Source organism: Tursiops truncatus, chromosome 12, assembly GCF_011762595.2.
Source record: "Tursiops truncatus isolate mTurTru1 chromosome 12, mTurTru1.mat.Y, whole genome shotgun sequence".
NCBI lineage: Eukaryota > Metazoa > Chordata > Mammalia > Artiodactyla > Delphinidae > Tursiops > Tursiops truncatus.
Genome location: NC_047045.1, coordinates 44,144,993 through 44,166,824, shown reverse-complemented (window position 1 = coordinate 44,166,824; position 21,832 = coordinate 44,144,993). Strand labels below are relative to the sequence as shown.

General features: G+C 40.6%; 1 protein-coding gene across 1 annotated transcript; it reads left to right on the top strand.

Annotated features, from left to right (window-relative positions):
• Window positions 1–9,372: 9,372 nt before the first annotated feature.
• Window positions 9,373–15,857, top strand: HS3ST5 (heparan sulfate-glucosamine 3-sulfotransferase 5). The gene is made up of 2 exons (XM_073789875.1): window positions 9,373–10,690; window positions 14,196–15,857. The coding sequence occupies exons 1-2, from the start codon at window positions 10,584–10,586 to the stop codon at window positions 15,124–15,126; spliced, it is 1,038 nt and encodes a 345-aa protein (XP_073645976.1). The 5' UTR covers window positions 9,373–10,583; the 3' UTR covers window positions 15,127–15,857.
• The last annotated feature ends 5,975 nt before the right edge of the window (window positions 15,858–21,832 follow it).

Here is a 21,832-nt window from a genome sequence, read left to right as displayed (position 1 = left end):
TGCCCCCGTGAGTCATGGCTGCTGAGCCTGCACGTCCGGAGCCCGTGCTCCGCAACGGGAGAGGCCACAACAGTGAGAGGCCCGCATACCAAAAAAAAAATGAATATAATCTCTTTAGAAAGGGAGGAGAATGGAGGAGGAGGCTAAATAGGGAAGAGGAGGCGCCAGACAGGTACACTGTCCTTTTCCGTGATGGCAGCACACTACACACTCAGTGGGCACTCAGGAAAGTTGTGATTAATGAATCCATAAAAGAAAAAATGAATGGGACATGGTTAGTAGTGTTCTGGTAAATACTTCACAACCTGCTCTTGGGGAGGGGGGATGTTTTGTAGTGTTTGTAAATACCAGTTGTATAAATCCTCCCTCCCTGGCCAATTTTAAACTACCCACATGAATTCACTAAGTGTGGAATTAGGAAGAGAGGCACAATATTATCTCCACTGAACAACACAATAGACCTAACTTCAGGAGCATAGATAATAGTAAAATGTAGTATGATAATTAGGAAATAATGAGTTTTCAATATTTATTGCCTTTGTTTTTTAACTTCTTTAATTGTGAATGTCTGTAATGTAGTTCTTAATCATGGCTTTAAGAACTAGCTTGCAAAGTACGAGCCAGCTCCCGCCCTCCAATGGATGGGCGTCCTCAGATGCTGCCATTATTCACGTTGTATAGAAAGAGCTTTTTCCATTTTTCTTTCTTTAAAAGAATTGAGAAAAACAAATAGGAGACAGTACAAGAAATCTCCTGAGAATATTTTCTCCTTAGCCACTTTTCCAAAGTTTTTTTTTTTTTGATACCTAACTCATCAGAATTTACAAGTTGAATGTTTAAGAGAAGATGAGTGACATATCTATTTCTACCAATAAACTCTATAACATTTTCAACGTTAAATGAACTTAGTAGGGAGGCGGAGTTGCACAATGTAAAAAGCCTGACACTAGCAGTTAGCAACCCCAGGTTTAATAGTTTGAGGCTTTGAGCAGGTCATTTCACTTTCCTAGGCCTCAAGGATGCCCACTGCCCCACTTATATCACAGGACTTTGTGGGGATCAGGTGTGGGTCTTCTAACATGCTGAAATGTTGATAATCTCTTACTTATTCTTAAACGGTTTGGTAAAAATAATATGTTTATATGGAGAAAGATAAAGCAAAGATGTCAAAATTTAACAATCGGTAAATCTAGATGAAGGGTATGTAATCATTCAAATTTTTCAAAATAAAAAGGTGAGGAGGACAGGAATAAAGACACAGACCTACTGGAGAACGGACTTGAGGATATGGGGAGGGGGAAGGGTAAGCTGTGACAGGGCGAGAGAGAGTCATGGACATATACACACTAACAAACGTAAGGTAGATAGCTAGTGGGAAGCAGCCACATGACACAGGGATATTGGCTCGGTGCTTTGTGACCGCCTGGAGGGGTGGGATTGGGAGGGAGGGAGACGCAAGAGGGAAGAGATATGGGAACATATGTATATGTATAACTGATTCACTTTGTTTTAAAGCAGAAACTAACACACCATTGTAAAGCAATTATACCCCAATAAAGATGTTAAAAAAAAAAAACCCAAAGTGCTAACCAGAAAAGGAATAAATAAATAAATAAAAAATAAATGTTGCCACAATGAAAAAAAAAAAAGGTGGGGAGCGACTTCCCTGGCGGTCCAGTGATTGAGACTTCGTCTTCCAATGCAAGGGGTGCGGGTACAATCCCCCTGGTCAGGGAGCTAAGATCCCACATGTCTCCCAGCCAAAAAAACCCCACATAAAACAGAAGCAAAATTGTAACAAACTCAATAAAGACTTTTTAAAAAAATGGTCACATCAAAAAAAAAATCTTTCAAAAAGAAAAAGGGTGGGGAAATGAGGTTATATATTAATGAAGTTATTATACACATATAGCACTCTGTAAACCTGCAAAGTACTAAACAAAGATAAAGTACTTTTACCTGCTTAAAGAGATGTGGTATCCAGATACCATAGCTACTAGGATAGTCAAAGTTCATTTCATCTAGCTGATTCAATTATTCAGCAATTATTTACTGAGTATGAGACCCTAAATGCTGGTGATACAATAACGAACACGACACAGTCCATAATCTCATGGAAGTTACATTCTAGTTAGAGGGACACACAGTACACAGGCAATTACAATTTGGTTTCAATAGAATTAAATGATGCTGTGCTGACACATAGAAGGAACATGTAAGCCAACCTTATGTGATAAAGAAAAACTTTCCCAAGGAGCCTAAAATCTAAAAGATAGGAATTAATCCAAGGCCTGGAGAGAAGTCAGCATTAGTAGATGTAGCTAATGTTTATTGAGTATTACAGTGTGTCAAACAGTGTTCTAATTACTTTACATGCTCATTTCCTACTCACAGAAGTTCTTTGGGGCGGGCTATTAGTATCCTACTGGGACACCATCTATTGGTGCCCCAGACCCAATAGATGAGACACAGAGTTATTGTTTTTAGGCTCTGGAAACTTTATTTATCAATAGAAAGGCCCTGATGCAAAACTGACCATGACCTATTCCAAAGAACTGCAAGTTGTTCTGTCTACTGAAGTTTGTACGTGAATGTGCTGGGGGAGGGGTGGTGGTAATGAGGAATTGCGGTGGAAAGAAGTAAAAGGCCTTTAAAACCCTGTGGATAATAGGGTCCCATTAAAGAGTATTAAGCCTGAAAGCAACAGGATCAAATTTCTGTTTGGAAAGACCACTCTGTCATCGGTGTGGAGAATAAACTGAGGCGAAAACAAAACTAACAGTGGGCAGGCCAGTTAGGAGACCATCAAATCTGAGGGAAAGAGAGTGTGGCCTGAACCAAGGCACTCACAAATGACAGTGCAGAGAACTAGGTAGAGTCCAGTAGTACTCTGGAGATAGAATTTTACTGGCGGGGCAGAGCCAAGGATGATTGGATTCCAAGGTTTCTGGGTTGGGCAACCCCGTCAGCAGATGGGGAGCCATTCACTGAGATACTGAGAAGAGCTGGGGGGAGGTAAGATGAGACGGGGTGATAATGAAAAGGCAATAAACGGATTTAGCCAAGATCTTACAGAGATCAGGACATAAGAATCTGAATCAAGGGGCAGTCAAAACCAATGTTATTTTGATCCTCTACCAAAAAATCTTTCAAAAGGAGAGTCAGTTCTCGAATTATGGGGAAAACAAGTGGGGTTCCCATGATTCTGGTTGGTTTTAATCATAAGCAGATAGTGAATATGAAAAATACATTATAACCTATATAGACGTTACCTTTCGTTATTATTTTCATTATCATTACTTATTAATATTTTCCCTTCCTTTTATTAGGTTCAAACACCCAAATAGCCCTTTTTATTTACCCCTCCATAAAAATGTTTCCCTCTTTTACTCTTTCGTTTCACATCCTCATCTTCTACTGTAAGATTCAATGGAAGGAAATTTGAGGAGAGTTGAAGTGGTTTTGTCTGCTCGCATCAGTCAATAAGCAAAAGTACTTATTAAGAGTTTCCCAGCGGTGATCATTTCTAAATGTATAGAAATATCAAATCACTATGTTATGCATTAGGAACGAAATAGTGTTGTAGGTCAATTGTACTTCAAAAAACAAATACACAAACTCATAGAAAAAGAGATCAGATTATGGTTACCAGAAGCAGGGGTTGGGTGTAGTGGGTGGGAATTGTATGAAGGCAGTCAAAAGGTACAAACTTCCACTTATAAATAAGTACTAGGGGTGTAATGTACAACATGATAAATATCATTAATACTGTTCTACATTATATATAAAAGTTGTTGAGTTCTCATAACAAGGAAAAAGTTTTTTTTCTTTTACTTTGTATCTGTGTGAGATGAAGGATGTTCGCTAAACTTGCTGTGATAAGCATTTCATGATGCATGTAAGTGAAATCATTATGCTGTACACCTTAAACTTATGCCGTGCTCTGTGTCAATTACATCTCAATAAAAAACTGAAAGAAAAATTTAATCAAAAAAAAAAAAAAGCGCCTCTCAGGTGAGCATCCAAAGCTCAGGGAGTGACATTGCCATCAAGGGGCCATGTTCTTTGGGGTCAGATAATTCTGAATTTAAATCCTCCTGCATTTACCAGCCACATGCCCTTGGGTAAATAATCTGTTCATCTCTCTGCTCTTCGGTTTCCATCAGAAAAAATAATAAAACGGATAATACCTCACAGGTCTGTTGTATTATGTGAGATAATAAATGTGAAAGAAAGTAACAGAGAGACTAGGGCTCAATAAATGTGGTTCCTGTCCACCCCATAAGGCTGTTGCCCAGGATAAATGAGCTAATACTCAATAGACTGTTGTGATTTCCTTGGAATAATTCTGCTATATAAGTTCAGTTGTTTTTAATGAACTTTGCTGATGTTGTTTCTGTTATCGTTTTTACTGGTACCAGGGGCTTGCAGCAACTGTGTCTACAAGCCTTTGAAGAGCACTTGAACATATCTTTATTATTATTATTTTTGAATTCCCTTATTTCTTTGTGTCAGCTTGGGAATCATTTCTTTCTTTACTTAGTGCTGCTTTGGAGAAACAGCCAGATGTCTGTACAATTTGTCATTTCTGGCCACATACTCTGTTATTTAGATACTCGGCTTTGTTCAGCTAAGATACCGTGTCTATTAAAGCTTTCATAGTCTGGAGAAACTATAATTGTGCTGTTCTTGGCACACAAAATGAAAGAGACTGGGAGATTAAAAACTGGAGATAAAGGAGGGCTTAAATGTCACTGTAGGTCTTTAACTTTTTTTTAATAAAAAGAAATAATAAATTTTTTAAACCTTTAATTTTACATAAATTGCCTATTACCAGTATGACTGCTCTGATGAAAGATTATTAAACTATCCATTAAAGCTGGCATAGCTAAAGGGAAGGGACTGTGGGGTTGGAGAAGCAGTTAACCTTCTCCCCAATTTAATAGCATTGTCTGTAAGGGTTAGATGGTATGGCTTCTTTGTGACTTGTACTCCTAGACCAAGACCTGCAACTCCCAGCTTTTAAGACTCCATTATGGCAGATGCTTGAGCACTTCGTGATGTCATAGAAAACCAAAGAGGCATCTTGAATGTTAAATTTGCCAAGTACGTTTGGTTTTCCTTTTTTTTAAAATAAATTTGTTTATTTTTGGCTGCATTGGGTCTTCGTTGCTGCACACAGGCTTCCTCTAGTTGCGGCAAGAGGGGGCTACTCTTTGTTGTGGTGCACGGGCTTCTCACTGAAGTGGCTTCTCTTGTTGCGGAGCACGGGCTCTAGGCGCACGGGCTTCAGTAGTTGTGGCACGTGGGTTCAGTAGCTGTGGCACATGGGCTCAGTAGTTGTAGCACACGGGGTTAATTGCTCCACGGCATGTGGGATCTTCCTGGACCAGGGATCGAACCTGTGTCCCCTGCATTGGCAGGTGAATTCTTAACCACTGTGCCACCAGGGAAGTCCACCTTTGGTTTTCCTTGAGCAAGGTTTATTCTGCGGCTGCTCTAATACTTTCTCTTAGCACATGGTCTGAGTGATTACAAAGCAGAACGAGATTTCACTTCCTGTGTCCCAGAGAGCCTCATTAGAAACTGCAACCTTGGCCCACCTCGCTTCTCAAAAATTCCAAGAGATTTCGACTTAAGATAAGTGTTCACTTTTTGTTTGTTTGTAATTGTGCCATCTTGCTTTGAACAGCAATTATAGTGTGTGTTAGCATTTTAATGTTTAACAGGAATTTCCATTGAAAGTTATTTATATAAAAGTGGACTTAGTGTTTTGCAATCCAGTTACACTATTAATGAGAACTGCATTTATTTTATTCTTTCCTTGTTAAAGTATTACCCTCCTGAAGATACTAATTCTGCTTCATTTTTGTGAAGTGCCCAAGTGTAAAGTTCTATTCCACAGTATCTTACTCAAGGCTCCTGTCGTAACACCCCTGTGAGACAGACATTATTATCTTAATTTTACAGGTGAGGATACCAAAACTCAGAAACTTTCAGTTACAAAATTACACAAAAATGTGACTCAAGGGCTTTGACTCCCAATCCAATGGTCTTTGTACTTCACCCTGTACAACTTGCTCATATTAGTTGAGGTCTCAAATAAATTAAAAAATCTTAGTTTTCCTCAGTGCCATAGTGGGCATAAAGATGCTTTGGAGGGCATAATGGACTTTCCATAAGTGGACGAGGCAGTGTAAAGAGCTAGGCCAGCCCTGCAAACAAAAGCCTGGAGAAATCAGGATTCCCAAAGAGAGAAAACCCCAGTGGGTGTATTTAAGTCATCTCAGACATAAAGAAGCTGGGCCGGCAGCAGCAACTTATCCCACAGAGGAAAACCTTCATGGTGATAACTGGGCTTATCACAAAGGAAGAGTCTGTGGGTGGAGCATTGGAGTCTTCGAGACTGAGCGACATTCAGTGGCAGTAGAAGAAGTAATGACCCCATATTCAGTCAGGTTTAATAATCTAATGTTTACCAGATGATATGTGCGTTGCAATAGAGAACTGGAGAACTTTGCCATGATATTCTCCTAAATCTTGGGCTACTTCCCCAGCAGCCTTCACATCCTTAGTCGCTTTTTTCGTCTCTTTCCTGCCCGCTCACTCAAGCAGAATTCAGCTGTGAGATGGCTTCATAGCTTCACTCACCCCATGCAGGTAAATGTCTCCCAAGTTTTATCCCTAAACCCAGCTATGACCCTTTGGTCCCATAATTATCTACACAAGGGACCTGACCCACTACTACCTACCAATGGGAAGAGTGTTGGGATTTTTTCCCCCAAATTCCACCTCCACCAGGACCACCCTCCCCAGGAAGATATCAGTGGAATCTGGGAGTATTAAAGGAGGAGAGATAGGAAAGACATTCCAGGCCAATGAGGAAACTGACAAGAGCACAGAGATGAGAGCGCAGGGGTATGGGGAGCCATGAAGAGGCCGACCTGACAGGCATGGGGCTGGTGTTGGTGAGTAATAAGAGGGAAAAAGCCAACTGCCCAAGCTGGGACCTCAGAAGGAAGGGCCTGGGCTGGCAAGGGGAAGAGATTGGACTTGATCTAGTGAACAAGTGAAAACAGATGACTGACAAAATAAGTTGTGTTAGGAAGATTAATCAGACTGTCTGGACCATAGGAAATGAACACAGAGACACACCCAAATGTTAAGAAACAAGGGAGGCACTAAGTGCCTGGACAAGACAAGGAGAGAAGAAATTAAGGAGAGTTTACTGACCGTGGTGACCAAAGAGAAAAAAGATAATAGAAAACGATTCGGAGTTTTGTGCGTCATTCCCTCCACTGTAAAAATACAGACACAAGATTAATACAGACCTGTTGAGTTGGAATCTCTGAGTAGGGGGGGGCAGGATTGTGTTTTCTAAAGACTCTGCAAGTTCAGCGTGGGGAACCACCAGCCTGTGGAGCAAAGCAGACAGATTCCAGGCGGACTGCCTTTCAGTTAGTCTTCTCGGATTTCTCAGTCAGCGGGCTTAGCCTATTGCTAGGAGGTGTGATGGAACACGCAGGAGGCAGCAGCTAACACTAGTGCAACACTTCTGAACACTGGACTCCTAACTGAGGTTCTAACTACAAGAACAAGAATTCAGGAGACGAGGGAGTGGACCATGGACTAGGGCGTCAGCTGGAGAGCCCTTCCTAGAGGAACTGGGACATGGCCCAGACCTTGAAGAATGGCTGAGCTGTAGCTGCAGACAGACAGGTGGATCAGGGAGCTGGTGAAAGCAGACTAAGCATCATGCGGTATAGTTTTGAATGGGGAGCGTGGGTGCTACATTTAGGTAGAAGAGGAGGCCAGGTGATCCCCAGCCTCCCTCCAAGTTGCTCTTCTATATGAGGCCAGTGACCCTCATTGAGGCCACGGGCAAGCACATTTTTACCTTTGCTTTTCCCATCTCTCCCATTTGTAGCTGGCCCTCTTCAACCACATCCTAGCTTTTACTCTCATACTGTTTGTGAGCACACATTAAATTCATTTACACTAAGATATAATGACACATGATCCCTTATGTTAGCCTGGCATACTAATAAGCCTTTGTATAGTGATGTCACTTGTAGAACCCTTACTTCATTCTCGTTATAGCCCTATGGAGTGGGGAAGTTAGAGATTGTCCCCATTTTATAGAGAAGGAAAAAGGGTTCAGAGAATCTAAACAGCCACTGCAAGGTCACTAAGGGGAGAATTTCAATAGGGGACTTGAACACAGGTTTCTTTCTGCCACCCTGTTCCACATCTTGCTGCAGTATTTGCATTTCAACAGGGATCAGAGCCCTGTGCTGAAGGTAAGTGGCTCTGAGGACTTCAGACATCGACCCAGAGATAGGAGAAGATTGATTCTTTCAGTGGAGCCCTGAGTCACGCTACATAAGTTACTGCCTTTGCCTCCACATTACCTGCAAGTTGTGTGATCACAGGCAAGTTAGAGAAAACTGCCTGCGCTTCACTCGACCTGTTTTTGAAATGGAAATAACTGTATCTGCCTAGTAGGATTCTTCTGACAATTTCCTGAAATACCACCTGGATAATGTCCTTGTCACACAGGCGGTCTCAACAAACCTCCCTTTCTCTCCCCCTTTTCTTCCCCATTTTATCTACACACAAGGCAGGCCATGCTAAGCTAGAACCCCAGCCTCACCCAGTCCCTACAAAGACCTTTCCTATCTCCTCTCCTTTGCTTTTGCTCTTAGCCCTTCCTCTTCTCCGCTAAATCCCTGTGTCCAACCACACCAACCCTCCTTCGCTTCTCAATCTAGCCAAGCTTTTTCCCTGCGCAGTACTTTTGCACACACTGGTTAGTCTGGCTGAAACCCACCTTGCCCTCCTCCAGCCCTCCTTGGTCCTTGTGCTCCAGGCGTAAGCCCAAATGTCACTTCTTCAAGGACGGAAGTAGCTTCCCCCTGTATTCTTTCTCACTGCATCCTGTACTTTTCCTCTGTTATTACAATTTGTAGGTACATGTGAACCCTACATTTACCGGTTTAGTTTCTGTCTTCTCCACGAGACTATAGCCTCCCATGTTGGTCACTATCTCTGGGGCACCCGGTACAGCATCTAAAACCTAAGTCACATTCCATAAATATTTGTGGGCTGTGTGTTGGGTAAATGCTGCTCTTCTCTCTCCCTCTTGGGATGATCTCCTACAGCCTCCTCAGCAAATCATATACTACATACCACCAAACATTCCCATCGAGCCCACATACCTGACCATCTCCTTCATTTTCTTTTCCCAACAGTTATTCATACATTATCACGAATGAGGTGGTGTTCTCTGATTGTTTCATGATTCTCTAATCACACCATCAGTTTTCCAAGGGCTAAAACTCTTTAAGGATCTTTTTTGGGACCCCCCATAAACCTAGTAGAATAGCTGGAAATGCTATCAGTTCTCAGTATTTCCTGATGAATGAACGAATCAACCCATCAATCCTAGTATAATCCTTTTTTGTACAGAGAAAATCTTCACTTAGCAAATAGGGAGAGACTATTGCATCAAAACAATCTCTAACCACGACCCATTGCTGTTGTCCCTCTTCTGGGGTTACCATTTTGACTTTGAATGCGAAGCAAACAATCTTATCTTGAAAGGGGGATTGGATTTATATTTAATAAGAGAGACTGAATCGGAAGCTTGCATTTTCCCCCAGAATTTAATAGCAGCACTAGTAAAGCCTTATACTCCTCAGCTGGCCTTATTTCAGGTATAAGAGTACAGAGCTTCCGGGTAAGCTTCTGTCTTGATGTTAGAGCGAGGCCCATACGCCAACCCTGTTTAAATTCATTGAGAGCCAGGAGGGGGTCACATAGCAGGGCATCTAGTCGGAGCATGCTTTCAGAATCAGTCAGTCCAGTCCAGGCCTGGGCAGAGGAGATGAAGGGAAACATCTGGTTACTGAGAGCCACTGTCCCCAAACATTTGAGATCCTGATAGCTACCACTGATGACCTCAGTAAGTAACGACATAGCTTTTGATCTTACCCCCTTCCTCCGTTCACAAGTAGAATGAAATGAAACAAAAAACATATCAGTAAAGCATGTCATTGTTATGCCCCAAATACTAGCTTACTGAAGGGGGATTTCAATTGCTACCTTCATCCCATTATACTGAAGTAGAACCTTTAGTTTACTGGTTGCCTGGCTGCTAAACCTCAGGTTGCTCCGTTGCTCATTTTATCAGTATTCTTTGAATGATTAACAACAAAAACATATATATATATTTACATATATATGCATTTATGTATGCATTTAAAATTATATATGCATTTTAGTGTACTTTGACAGTTGCCCAGCAAGTTCTGTCTAGATAGTGTCTTCCCTCTGGTTTAGTATTTGATCTTATAACACAGAGCAGGGAAAGGTAGGTAAGTTTTGCTAAATAGCTGTTGTCCATGAATGCTGTCAAGGCTGGTATGGCATCTGTTCTTTGTGTGACATCACTTTATCCCCTGTATTCCCACCCCTGCTTGGCTTTGTAACAATCAACAGAGCCAGTAAGAGATGACTGCTGATGAGTCCCCTTCTATCCCCATCTCTCAGGCTGCAGAAGTCCTGAAGGTTGATGGAGGGCCATGCTATTCAAACAGCAGGCATGGCTGAGACAGAAGCTCCTGGTGCTGGGAAGCCTTGCCGTTGGGAGTCTCCTGTATCTAGTCACCAGAGTTGGGAGCTTGGATAGGTAGGTGATTAAACACATACTTATGCCTGTATGACTTCAAATGTCTCTTGATTTCAACTTCTTTAGGACATAATTTTAAATCTATCCATTTGTTTTCCTCCTTCAAGATTCCCAAGAAGCATGTTTTTCTGCAGTATTGATTTTGATTTATTGAGCCCTTAAAAGAAAGAGATCCAAGTTGCTCAAACCAAGGTGTTCATCAAGATCCATTTGTATTCTGTGTGTGTTGTTTGCTTTCAGAGAAGGGATAAAGCCATGTACAGTAAAAATGTCATTTACTATAGCTCTGTGTGCATCTGGTTGTTGACCTCTAGCCGTAGCAAAATAGTGATGATGTATTTATGTATCTACATTTTGAACTTTATAAGTGGGCAATTAATGTGCTACCAAGAGAGTTAAAATTATGTATGAGACTGTAAAGGAGCTCATCAGGTTTGGAATCCATTGCCCTGGAAAGATGGCTGCAGGGGGAGTTTTAACTATGTTAATTAGCTCTGGTTTCCAGGAGCTGAACATACCAGACAAGGAGTCTGTCACTCAGAGTAATGGCCCAGAAAGCAATGGAAAGTTCACAGAGAGGAAATTTACAGAGCTAGGGTTTGGCTCTAAATAAGCCAACAGTTGAGAGGTACTAGACCTGCAGAAGTCCAGCAGTGTCACCTGGCTTCAGATTGAATGCCACTGGACTGGCCCACATCTGGTATGATTAGAAAGGGTAGAGAAGTTAATTTCTGAAATTTGAAGCTTCCTTTAAAATTAATTCTTGCTCTTGAAAAACTGATGTATGCTCCCCATGAATTCAATTCCCATTTTCTATAAAAGTGTAGCCACACATTAAAATAAAAATATCTTCCTTACAGTTTTTCTTTTCTAATCTATAGATCTTATCACAGAAATATTTAACAAATAATATAACAGTGGTCTTTGCTTTCCTTCAGCCAGTATTAATTTTGACTGATAAAATGAACCCCTTTGATGCTTTTCAATTCAAAATTCCTAAGTAAACTTCCTACTCACTATGGGAAATGGTATAACCCAGAGCTTATCACTGACTCCGAGTAGTTCCCTAAAGAAGGACTTGTTATTAGTGAAGAGCCTTGAGGTGGTACCATTGTCCTATGTCCATAATGGAACTTTTATATCAAGTTCTTCCCAATACCTTTAGTTTGCTTCTAATCATTTGCTTTATTGAGTAATTGATCTAACAATCATTAACATATTAGTTATTTAGTTGATAACTCTTTTCATTGTTAACCTGGTCTCTAGTCTCTAATGGGGTAGCTTTTATAAGGAATTGGATTGCTTGGGGGGCTTTCTCAAAACCTCTCACTTGCGAGTTCGAGCAGATTGTCTGAAATTGACACATGCGGACACAGACCTGTCCTTTAGAAACTGAAGACCCTGCTCTCTGGGCGGGAGGCTGAGCTCAATTACTTCTACTGTCCCTTCCAATCCTAAAATTTCATGTTTTTTAGTCTGGGGTCCATGCCTACTCTTTAGAGAGTGGAAATAATATGATATTTTTTCCTATCTTGAGTTAGGGAGTCCAAAAAGCAATTGTTCTGCAGGGAATGAGCTCCCATGGTAGAAGGTAAATAAAGGAAAGAAGGAAAATGACCTTTTCTAGAAGTAGAGAAATTCCTTTTGAGCTCAGACAGGGCAGACACTGTTTCAGCCTCTCTCAGCCTGGGTTCTGTGAGAGAATCAAGTCCTACAGCAAAGAATTTGATTGACTGTTTCCTCAGTTCTCCCAAGGACAGCATCATTCAAGATGCCTGGGAGAGAAGTCCATCCATTGCATTCAATGGATGCCTTAAGGGATTAGGGTTTAATTCTCAACCAGAGCCCAGCAAGAGCTAAAAGATGAATTTGTGACATCCCAATCAACGTCACAATTGAAAACATACTTTGACTATGTATGTGTTGCTCCTTATATATCTTCCATTTAGAGCTCTAACATATTAATCCTATTAACAAAGTTATGAAAACAAAACTCATGTTTCTCTAAAATATTAACTGTGATTAACCCTGTTTTTTATAGTATGCCATATTTTTATGTTTTCCACAATGAGCATAAGTTGTTTTTAGAATCATAAAAAACCCACAAAAAAGGTAAAATATCTTCTTATATTTCCTTAAGCATTATGATAGCTGTTTAAACATTGCATAGGCCGAGCCCCTTCCCCTCAGTTCTGCAAAATGCCTTGGCATGACCTTGAGGTTCTTCCCTTCTCCCTTTAATTGTAAACATTACAGAAGATAAGAAAGGTACAGTGGGGTCTCTTGGGAAAAGCAAGAGACAGCCTCATTGCCACAGAGAGGGGAGCATAGACTCCAAATTATTAGGGCAACTAGAAGCTTCATTTGGAGGAATTGGTTTAACAGCCATTTCGACTAATACTATACCCTTTAACAAGAAAGCAAAAATACCTTCTCAGATAAACTTAGGAAAGTTATAATGAATTCAGTTCAATTGCAGACTATACCCCAAAGGAAATTCAATTTACTAACCATATAAATTGGCCACACCAAATTAAATAGTCACTCCAGCCTAATATCACTGTGATTGTTACCACAACTTTCTCTCTGAAAAAAAGCAGTGGTGCTTTTTCACTGCTTAGGGCAATGTTGAAGTGGAAATCCTCCTTTCTGGCTCCATCCTTTGCTTTGCTTCTTTCATGAGCTTGAGTCCCGGATTTAAATGGGCTTGACAATGAGGACCTGAGGTTTCTGACACTGCCAGAGTCTTGTTGATTTCTGGTCCCAGGTGTGGTAGGTGATATACAGCACTTGCTGTTGGCATTCGGTTTGCTCCTATGTTCAGCAAAGTAAAAACATAAGCCTGACCTTTTTAGATAGAAAGAGAAAGAGAAGCAGAAGAAATATGTACTCTTCTAGCTGTCCCCAAGGCCAAAAGCAGAAATTCTCATATAATGGAAAGCTCAGCCAGTGCCAAGATTGGAATTTTGCAGGTTGATGACGCAAATAGCCGAGGGCAGAGACTGGGACCTCTTTTCAGATTATATCTCAAAGATTTTTCAGAGTCATATGAGTGCAGCTGAGCTGCAAGAAAATAATACTACATGAAACCCACAGGACGTGGCCTCCTAGCTGCCCTTTAGCCTCCCAACTGAAGATTCTAATCTTCCGTCTTTCGTATTTTCTAAATGATGTTAACTGGTGGGCTGCTAAAAGGCTATTAGTATGGTTGGTGTCACTTGTCTGTCCTGTACTGTGAACGTCAGTACACGCTATAGTCAATTAAGAGCTTGGTGAATAAGAATTTTAAGAAACACTAATAAAAATATTCCATCAATTATGTGTGCTTCATTTAATACAGAGTTGCTTAAAATAAAATTTCCCAAACATATGTTCATTGTGGATTGCAGTAGGCAGAGAGCAGTGGTTTTATTTATGCATTTTAAGTCTTACTCTCACTGGGGAACCAGAGAAATGAGAAATTAGTTGCAGTGAGCTCCTTAGAGCATCTCTCTGTTGCTTACAGGCTACAACCCATTTGCCCCATCGAAGGCCGGTTCGGAGCCCGTGGTCAGGCTGAATTCCCCCTGCGCGCCCTGCAGTTTAAGCGTGGCTTGCTGCACGAGTTTCGGAAGGGCAACTCTTCCAAGGAGCAGGTACGCCTTCATGACCTGGTCCAGCAGCTCCCCAAGGCCATTATCATCGGGGTGAGGAAAGGAGGCACCAGGGCCCTGCTTGAGATGCTGAACCTCCATCCGGCAGTGGTCAAAGCCTCTCAAGAAATCCACTTTTTTGACAATGACGAGAATTATGCCAAGGGTATTGAGTGGTATAGGAAAAAGATGCCTTTTTCCTACCCTCAGCAAATCACAATTGAAAAGAGCCCAGCATATTTTATCACGGAGGAAGTTCCAGAAAGGATTTACAAAATGAACTCATCTATCAAGTTGTTGATCATTGTCAGGGAGCCAACCACAAGAGCTATTTCTGATTACACTCAGGTGCTAGAGGGGAAGGAGAGGAAGAATAAAACCTATTACAAGTTTGAGAAGCTGGCTATAGACCCTAATACCTGCGAAGTGAACACAAAATACAAGGCAGTAAGAACCAGCATCTACACCAAACATCTGGAACGGTGGTTGAAGTACTTTCCAATTGAGCAATTTCACATCGTCGATGGAGATCGCCTCATCACGGAACCCCTGCCAGAACTTCAACTCGTGGAGAAGTTCCTAAATCTTCCCCCGAGGATAAGTCAATACAATTTGTATTTCAACGCTACCAGAGGGTTTTACTGCTTGCGATTTAACATTATCTTTAATAAGTGCCTGGCGGGCAGCAAGGGGCGCATTCATCCAGAGGTGGACCCCTCTGTCATTACCAAATTGCGTAAATTCTTTCACCCTTTCAATCAAAAATTTTACCAGATCACTGGGAGGACATTGAACTGGCCCTAAAATAATGTCATACAACACTATGTGTTGTGCCTGGGGACACACAATGTCTCGTCTGGATTAAAATATGCACTTTTCCTATAGACACAACTGTCCAAGTCATTTTTCCATGTATACTTGTACATACGCAGTGTGTGACCAAATATAAGATCAGCTCTTTTTCTACTGAAAATTTACAAAAACAAAAACAAAAAACAAACCAATTTGCTGTCTACATAGTTGCATCTTTTATGCTATTTACAAAAAGAAGAGGTGGTGGTACTGGGGGAAAGTGACTTCAGCTATTCTCAAAGAGTTAGTCTTCCTTTGAGTCAGAATTTGTCGCCTGCCATTTTCATAGATTTAAGCCAAAAGATTAACATGTGAAAATGTACCAATGGCTGTGAAGTTTCAGGAAGTAGAGGATTCGGTTATGCATTCTTTTCTAAGGGAAAGCTGACTCTTTAATTCAGATGCTGAATTGATGCCATGAAAACAGAAAATACTATTTTCTTATTATTTAAAAAAATGTCTTATCTCATAAAATTGACATCGTTCCAAAGTTCCTGTGGTGATTTTGCACTATCGTTTTCTCATATGGATCATGGTGTCACTTGTAGCGTGTCAGTCACACATCGGAAAGTCAAGTCCTTTTACTTCCGTGTTCTATGTCAACAAAGAGAAATGTCATGTACATAGTGTATATAGTTGTAAATACTGGTTTCACACTAAGTAATTCTATTTTGTAAACTGAATATGGCTATTTAATTTATTGTGAAAATTAAATTTATTGTGGTATTTAAAAAATGGAATGGATTAAAATTACTCTATGTGCAATTTTTTTTTATTCATTTTGTTTTATGTGCCCCTTGCTGGCTCCCAAAGTCAAAGCTGTTTATGTGCACATGAGAGCACTTGGAAAGATGCACTTCTCCGTTGATTTCTGTACCCTTGTGATATGAAGCAAGGTTGGATATATTTTTTAAAAATATCTCAACCATCTGGAAATCTAGTATAACAGCCACCTCAAAGAGCACTTGTGCTTCTCTGCTACAACCTTGTAACAATTAACTTACTTGCAGTTGCTCCTGGTGCTAGGAGACAGACAAGAAATACTTTAATATAATCAAGGCATAGAAGAATCACAGTTTTATATGAACCTCTAATCAAAGTCAGACCAATAGAGAAATTAAATAAAATAAGATTAGAAAACTTGTGTAGCCTCTGTACTGAAAGCTGCTGCTGATGCCTCCGCAAACTCTCAGAACTCCCTCTTTGAGATGAAACTACATCAGCCTGCTCAGGAATGATCAAATTACGTAGTGTTGCTATTACTAACATAAACATATGGCTCAGATTTCCACCAGAGAAATTAATGCTAAATTGGGTGCTTGCTAACATCAGATAGCCTGTACTGTTCTGCATTTACAGATGCTTAAATATAGTTCGGAAAACCTTGGAAAGAGGTATCAACAGAAAAAATAATAAGATGGATTTTTCACAATCATGGTTGCTTATCCAGTGGAAGATGTTTAAGGGAGTTTTGTTCACATTGAGAGTGCCTAGCAAATAACAGTGGATTCCCTTTTGATTGTACTAAGTGTTGATTTTCTCCATGAGTTGTTCATCCTGTCCAGTGATTGATGGTGAACTTTTCTAAATAAATAGCCCTTTGCCCTTCATTGTCGGTATATGTTGCTTCTCAAGCTTCAGCCTTGGTAATCATCTCTACCGTTTCAATTAGCATTGGTGCTGTTTTCTCAGCATGGAACAGGCATGACACCAGCACATGCTGAGAGGCCAGCTTCTCACTGACTGCACAGTGAGTCTGGAGTGAGAGTCTTGGGTCTAAATGTCAATCACTCTCGTTTAAGCCGTGAAGGAAATCAAACATAAGGAACTTAGCATCAGACTTCTCTATGCCTCAACTCTCAGCTAACCGTCAGAGTAAACTGATTGAATACTACACTCAAGGACATAATCAACACATTATCATTAATTTTATTATAAATCTTCCTAGAGCACTCTACAGCTAATACAGTTTTATACCAGTAACTGTCAAAGTATGCTCGACTGGAACACTGACGTTTCAAAAACTCAGCCTAGGTATTCCACCAGTAAAACTGAAAAATAGCAATCTTTTCCTAGACTCATAGAGAAATTTTTTAAAGTAATGAATAGAAATGTTTCAGTGATAATCTTTTATAGTCCAAATTTTTCTTCAACTTTGCTGCTGCTACCAAGAGTATATATCAGAGTTGATTCTAAGATTCTGTTTGACTTGTGCTGTCTTTTATAATTTGTTGCTTTTAGCTCAGTAAGCAAGTATTTCTTCATCACATGCAGAAAAAAAAAGTGTTGCAGTTTCTAGTTGTTAAATAAGTTTGAGAGTTGTTTTAAACCTTGGGGCCTCCTCACAGATACCTAAAACAGGACGCCTGGCCTAGGAGGATGTTTTTAGAGGCAGGTTTCATTTCACTGAAAAAAAAACAAACATAAAACAAAACAAAAAAAAACAGTCACAGCCACTGCTGATTGAGCTAGGTAGAAATAAAAATCCTACGACCTTAATAGCACACTCCACTGGAGGTTTCAAACCTCCTTGCTTAGAAAATGTTTCCTGTTGTCATCAAACAGGCAACCGACCTCTAGAGGAATCTACAGCTCATCACAATAGATCCACTAGGATTCTCTTTAGTAAGTTATTCCTTTTACGTCCTGAAAACTTTGCATTTCTTCCAGAGGCTTGGTGGCACCATACGGTTTTGTGAAACAGTTCCAGCTGCAAAGAGTAAAAAACTGTTTAAGCAACGATGAGGTTTCTGCTGGATTGTAAAGCTGAAACGACACCATTTTGGAAGCCAGGGAATTCCCATTATAATTGTACAAACAGGAACAGGAGTCCCAAGGGAGTGAGAGAGAGAGTAGGGAACAGAGAGAAAAGGAGACATGCAAACCCATAGACAGACATCAAATTCCAAGTCCATCTTTAGTCACCTGAAATCACCTCACAAAAACCTTCAGTTGATGAAGGTATTAATTTTTCCCACTAATTACACTGTAGTATAGGAAAAAAACTAAGACATCAGGGTCTTTAGGTGATGTGTGATAAAGCAAAGGCATGTAAATCCATTGTAATCACATCTGATCTTAGATTTGGTACCTGTTATGTTGATGGACCAGCAATTGCCAGAACAGTTTCCACTAAAGCTGATGGAGCCTTGTGAGAGCACTGCTTGGGGTGCTGCCCCTGGAACAAGGGCCCTGCTGGAGGACAAGCTCCAGGACCGGTGAAAAACTCCTGGGATGCTGCTAAGGGAAGGTAAGAACCAAGGAGAAGTGCAGCCCCAAATCCAGTCCTGCCAATAAGCTTGTGCTTTGTCCAGTTATCAGTCTGCTAAATTGAATTGTCTTCATAAGCTTAATTTGAGAATTTTCCATGGATGGAAAATTTCAAATGATCGTAAATCGTGTCTGCCTGCTGAAGCCTTTTGTACTCTTTTCACACACTCAGCAGCCATTTTCCACTTATGAGAACAGACACAGTCTAAGCAGAAAAGAAAACTTTGCTGAAAACATTCCCTCTAAAAATGACTAAATACAGCAAAATCTTAGCAATTCAGGCTAACAAGGTGAAAATATTTTAAAGCAAGTTCATTGCAATTATTCCCAAGTAGGCAAAGTACCAAACTATACTAACAGTGCATTGATAAATAAATATCTAATTGCACCATCTTTACAAAATAAAAGCCTCTTAATTGGCATATTGTTTTCCTAAATGGGTGTTACTTCAAGTATTTCAAAACAGTCTGTCCTCTTAAGTAGGTTACTCAGGCCCCCTAGTATCTGTTTATGAATTTTTATAGCAAACCTTTCTTTTACAGCTAGTGCAAGAATGAAATTTAGGCCGAAATATGATCATTTGGTAAGGTCCTAATAAATTATACCTTATGATACATCTTACAAGAACAATTTCTTTATGTTTTTAAAGATTTATTTCCAATTACATTTTATCATAGCTTTAAGGAATAAGAGTGCTCTTTCATAATGATTAGAAGTGGATTGGTGCATTGAAAAGGCAGAACTGAACTGAGAGCAATATGCATTTCCCACAGAAAGCACCTGATTGGTATTCCAAGAACAAGTGTCTGTTATTTAGAGTCAGCTCAGTCGAAAAGCAATAGCCTTTCAATCTTATCAAGGAGGCAGCAGCATGCTTGGTACCTCATCGGGCTAGTTCCATCACGTCTGAATTTGTGAACCATATCAGTCTACCAGGTCTTGGGGAGCTATTGGTGAAAGGATTTATTGTTTCTAAACATACATGTCATCCCCCTTTAAAAACAGGCCACCAAGAAGGTGAGTTGCTCCCAGAAGATTGGTAACATCATTTCAAAGACTTGGCTCACCTCCAACCTTTCTAAATGCACACAGCTTTGCTTTACATTACCTTTTCTTTAACGGCACCAGAGAACAATCTTTAAGACCAACTGCAAAACTGCCTGTTTCTTTGGTAAGGCCACGTGGATGGCATCCTCCATCTCTGGCTCATTTTTTCCAGGAATGAGGCAAAGGTGTCCTTTCAAAGACAGTTCTCTGGGTATGCTGACCATGGAAGAGTCATACTCTCTCCTTGCCACCAAGCTTCTGGCTATAGGTCCACTCATCCTGAGACTTATATCGGGAGATACAGGAAAAAGAAGGAAACTGAACACAACATTCTCCTGTAAGTAAAGTACCGTGTACCGTAACGTTTTCAAAAGTGTTTAGGAAATATATTTGTTTCATTGAACACAAAGGAAATATAAGCTAAATGTAAGTGAAATGGGCAAGTCAGTTCATCTCTTTGGGCTTGAGCTTTCTATTAAATAAAATAGGAGAATCAGATTAGGGGATGTTTAAGCTCTTTCAAGATAACATCATACCGTCAGATGAAAACGATTACTGGAACATGCTTTTGACAGTGAATGTCACGGAGTTGAGGGCATGAAGGCGGAGAGGAAAGAGGGGTTAGACTCAATGTACTTAGCTGTTCCTGTGCGTAGAGTCTCTCCCAAAAGTTTCATATCTATGGTTTTTCTTTAAGGGATATTCTTTTTCACTTTTCCCTTGTAACTGAATTTTCTTTCTATTCAACCTTATTCTTGGCTTTGGCTTCCATTTTGCCTGTCACTTCCTGCATTAATTAACTTTTGTTGCATAACAGACCACCCTCAAAACATCCTGATTAGTTCAGGATTCTGTTTCTTATCCGGGCAGTCCTTCTGGTCTGGTCCAGCTGGGCTCCACACTGCTGGCCTTCCTCATGCACCTGTGGTTTCTGGCAGGTCAGCTGGTGACTGGATGATCTAAGGTGATCACTCTTAGATGTTGGTGGCTTGTGCAGCTGATCGATTGGTGCTACTTGCCAATACTGACTATTGGCTCAATGACAAAGGTGCCTGGATTACATGTGTCTCACCTCTTAGTAGACTTACTCGGGTGTATTCATGGTAGTCAGAGGGGTGTAAAGAATAGCAAGAGATGGCAAATCCCAACATGCAAGCATTCTTCAAGCACCTGTTTGCATCCTGTTTGTTATTTCTCATTGGCCAAAGTATGCCACATGGTCAAGCCCATAGTCAGCGTGAGAGGGGATGACACAAAAGTGTGTATAGGACAGAAAATTATCGTGGCCATTTCTGCAAATATGGACCACATCTCTCAATCGTGATTCTATCACAGTGAAAGTTATAACAATTATAGTAATAATTCACAAAACAACTTTATCTTCCTCCATTCCTGAAGAAACATAATGATAATAAGAAGGGTGATAGGCAGAATAATGCCCTCCTTCCAAAGACATGTACATCCTAACCTCAGGAACCTGTGAATATGTTACCTTACATGGTAAAAGGGACTTTGTAGATGTGATGAAGTGAAGGACTTAGAGATGGGGAGAGCTTCCTGGATTATCTGGGTGGGCCCAATGTAACCACAGGGTCCTTAAAGGTAGGAGAGAGAAAGAGAAAAGGGGACAGTCAGAGAGATGATGATAATGGAAAAATGGGTTTAGACTTTGGGGACCTTCAGAGAGATGCAGCATTGCTGGCTTTGGAGATGGAGAGAGGTGGCCACAAGCCAAGGAATATAGGCAACTTTAAGAAGCTGGAAAAAGCAAGGAAATCGTTTTCCCTAGATCCTCCGGAAGGAAACATAGCCCTGCCAACACCTTAATTTTAGCCCAGGGAAACTTGTGTTGGACTTTTAAATGTACAGAAATGTGAAAGAATAAGTTTTTGTTGTTTTAAGCCGCTAAGTTTGTGGTAAGTTGTTCTAGGAGCCTTAGAAAATGAGTGCAAGAAATCAGGGGAAACAGAGCACTCAGCAAATGCTGGTGTGTTTAATCAGCTTATTCTCCTCCAGTGTCACAGGGTGAGGGGGCAATAGCCATCAGTCACAAAGGGCATTTCCAAACAAAGCAAGCAGAAGTCCTGAAGCATAGGACCTGAAGGGTAGCGCCCCTGCAAGTTCCCAAAGGTGAATGCAGGCAGAGTGACCCTCAAGGAGATAATTCCCTGGTCATTGAAACACAGAGCAAGTCTCATTTCTTCTGGGACACCTCCACTGAAGCCCAACGGGTAAGAAACAGTTTAATGGTAGATTGCAGATAACTTTACGGCAAGGTCTAGATTATGTGACATTTAAAAGTATCTTTAACATTTTTGTTTTCACGCTGAAAAACTAAAAC

Bases quoted from the DNA above. Each gene is read 5' to 3' on its own strand.
- HS3ST5 (XM_073789875.1), top strand. From the start codon at position 10,584: ATGCTATTCAAACAGCAGGCATGGCTGAGACAGAAGCTCCTGGTGCTG. The intron at 10,691-14,195 runs GTAGGTGATTAA...TGTTGCTTACAG, and splicing joins AGAGTTGGGAGCTTGGATAG to GCTACAACCCATTTGCCCCA.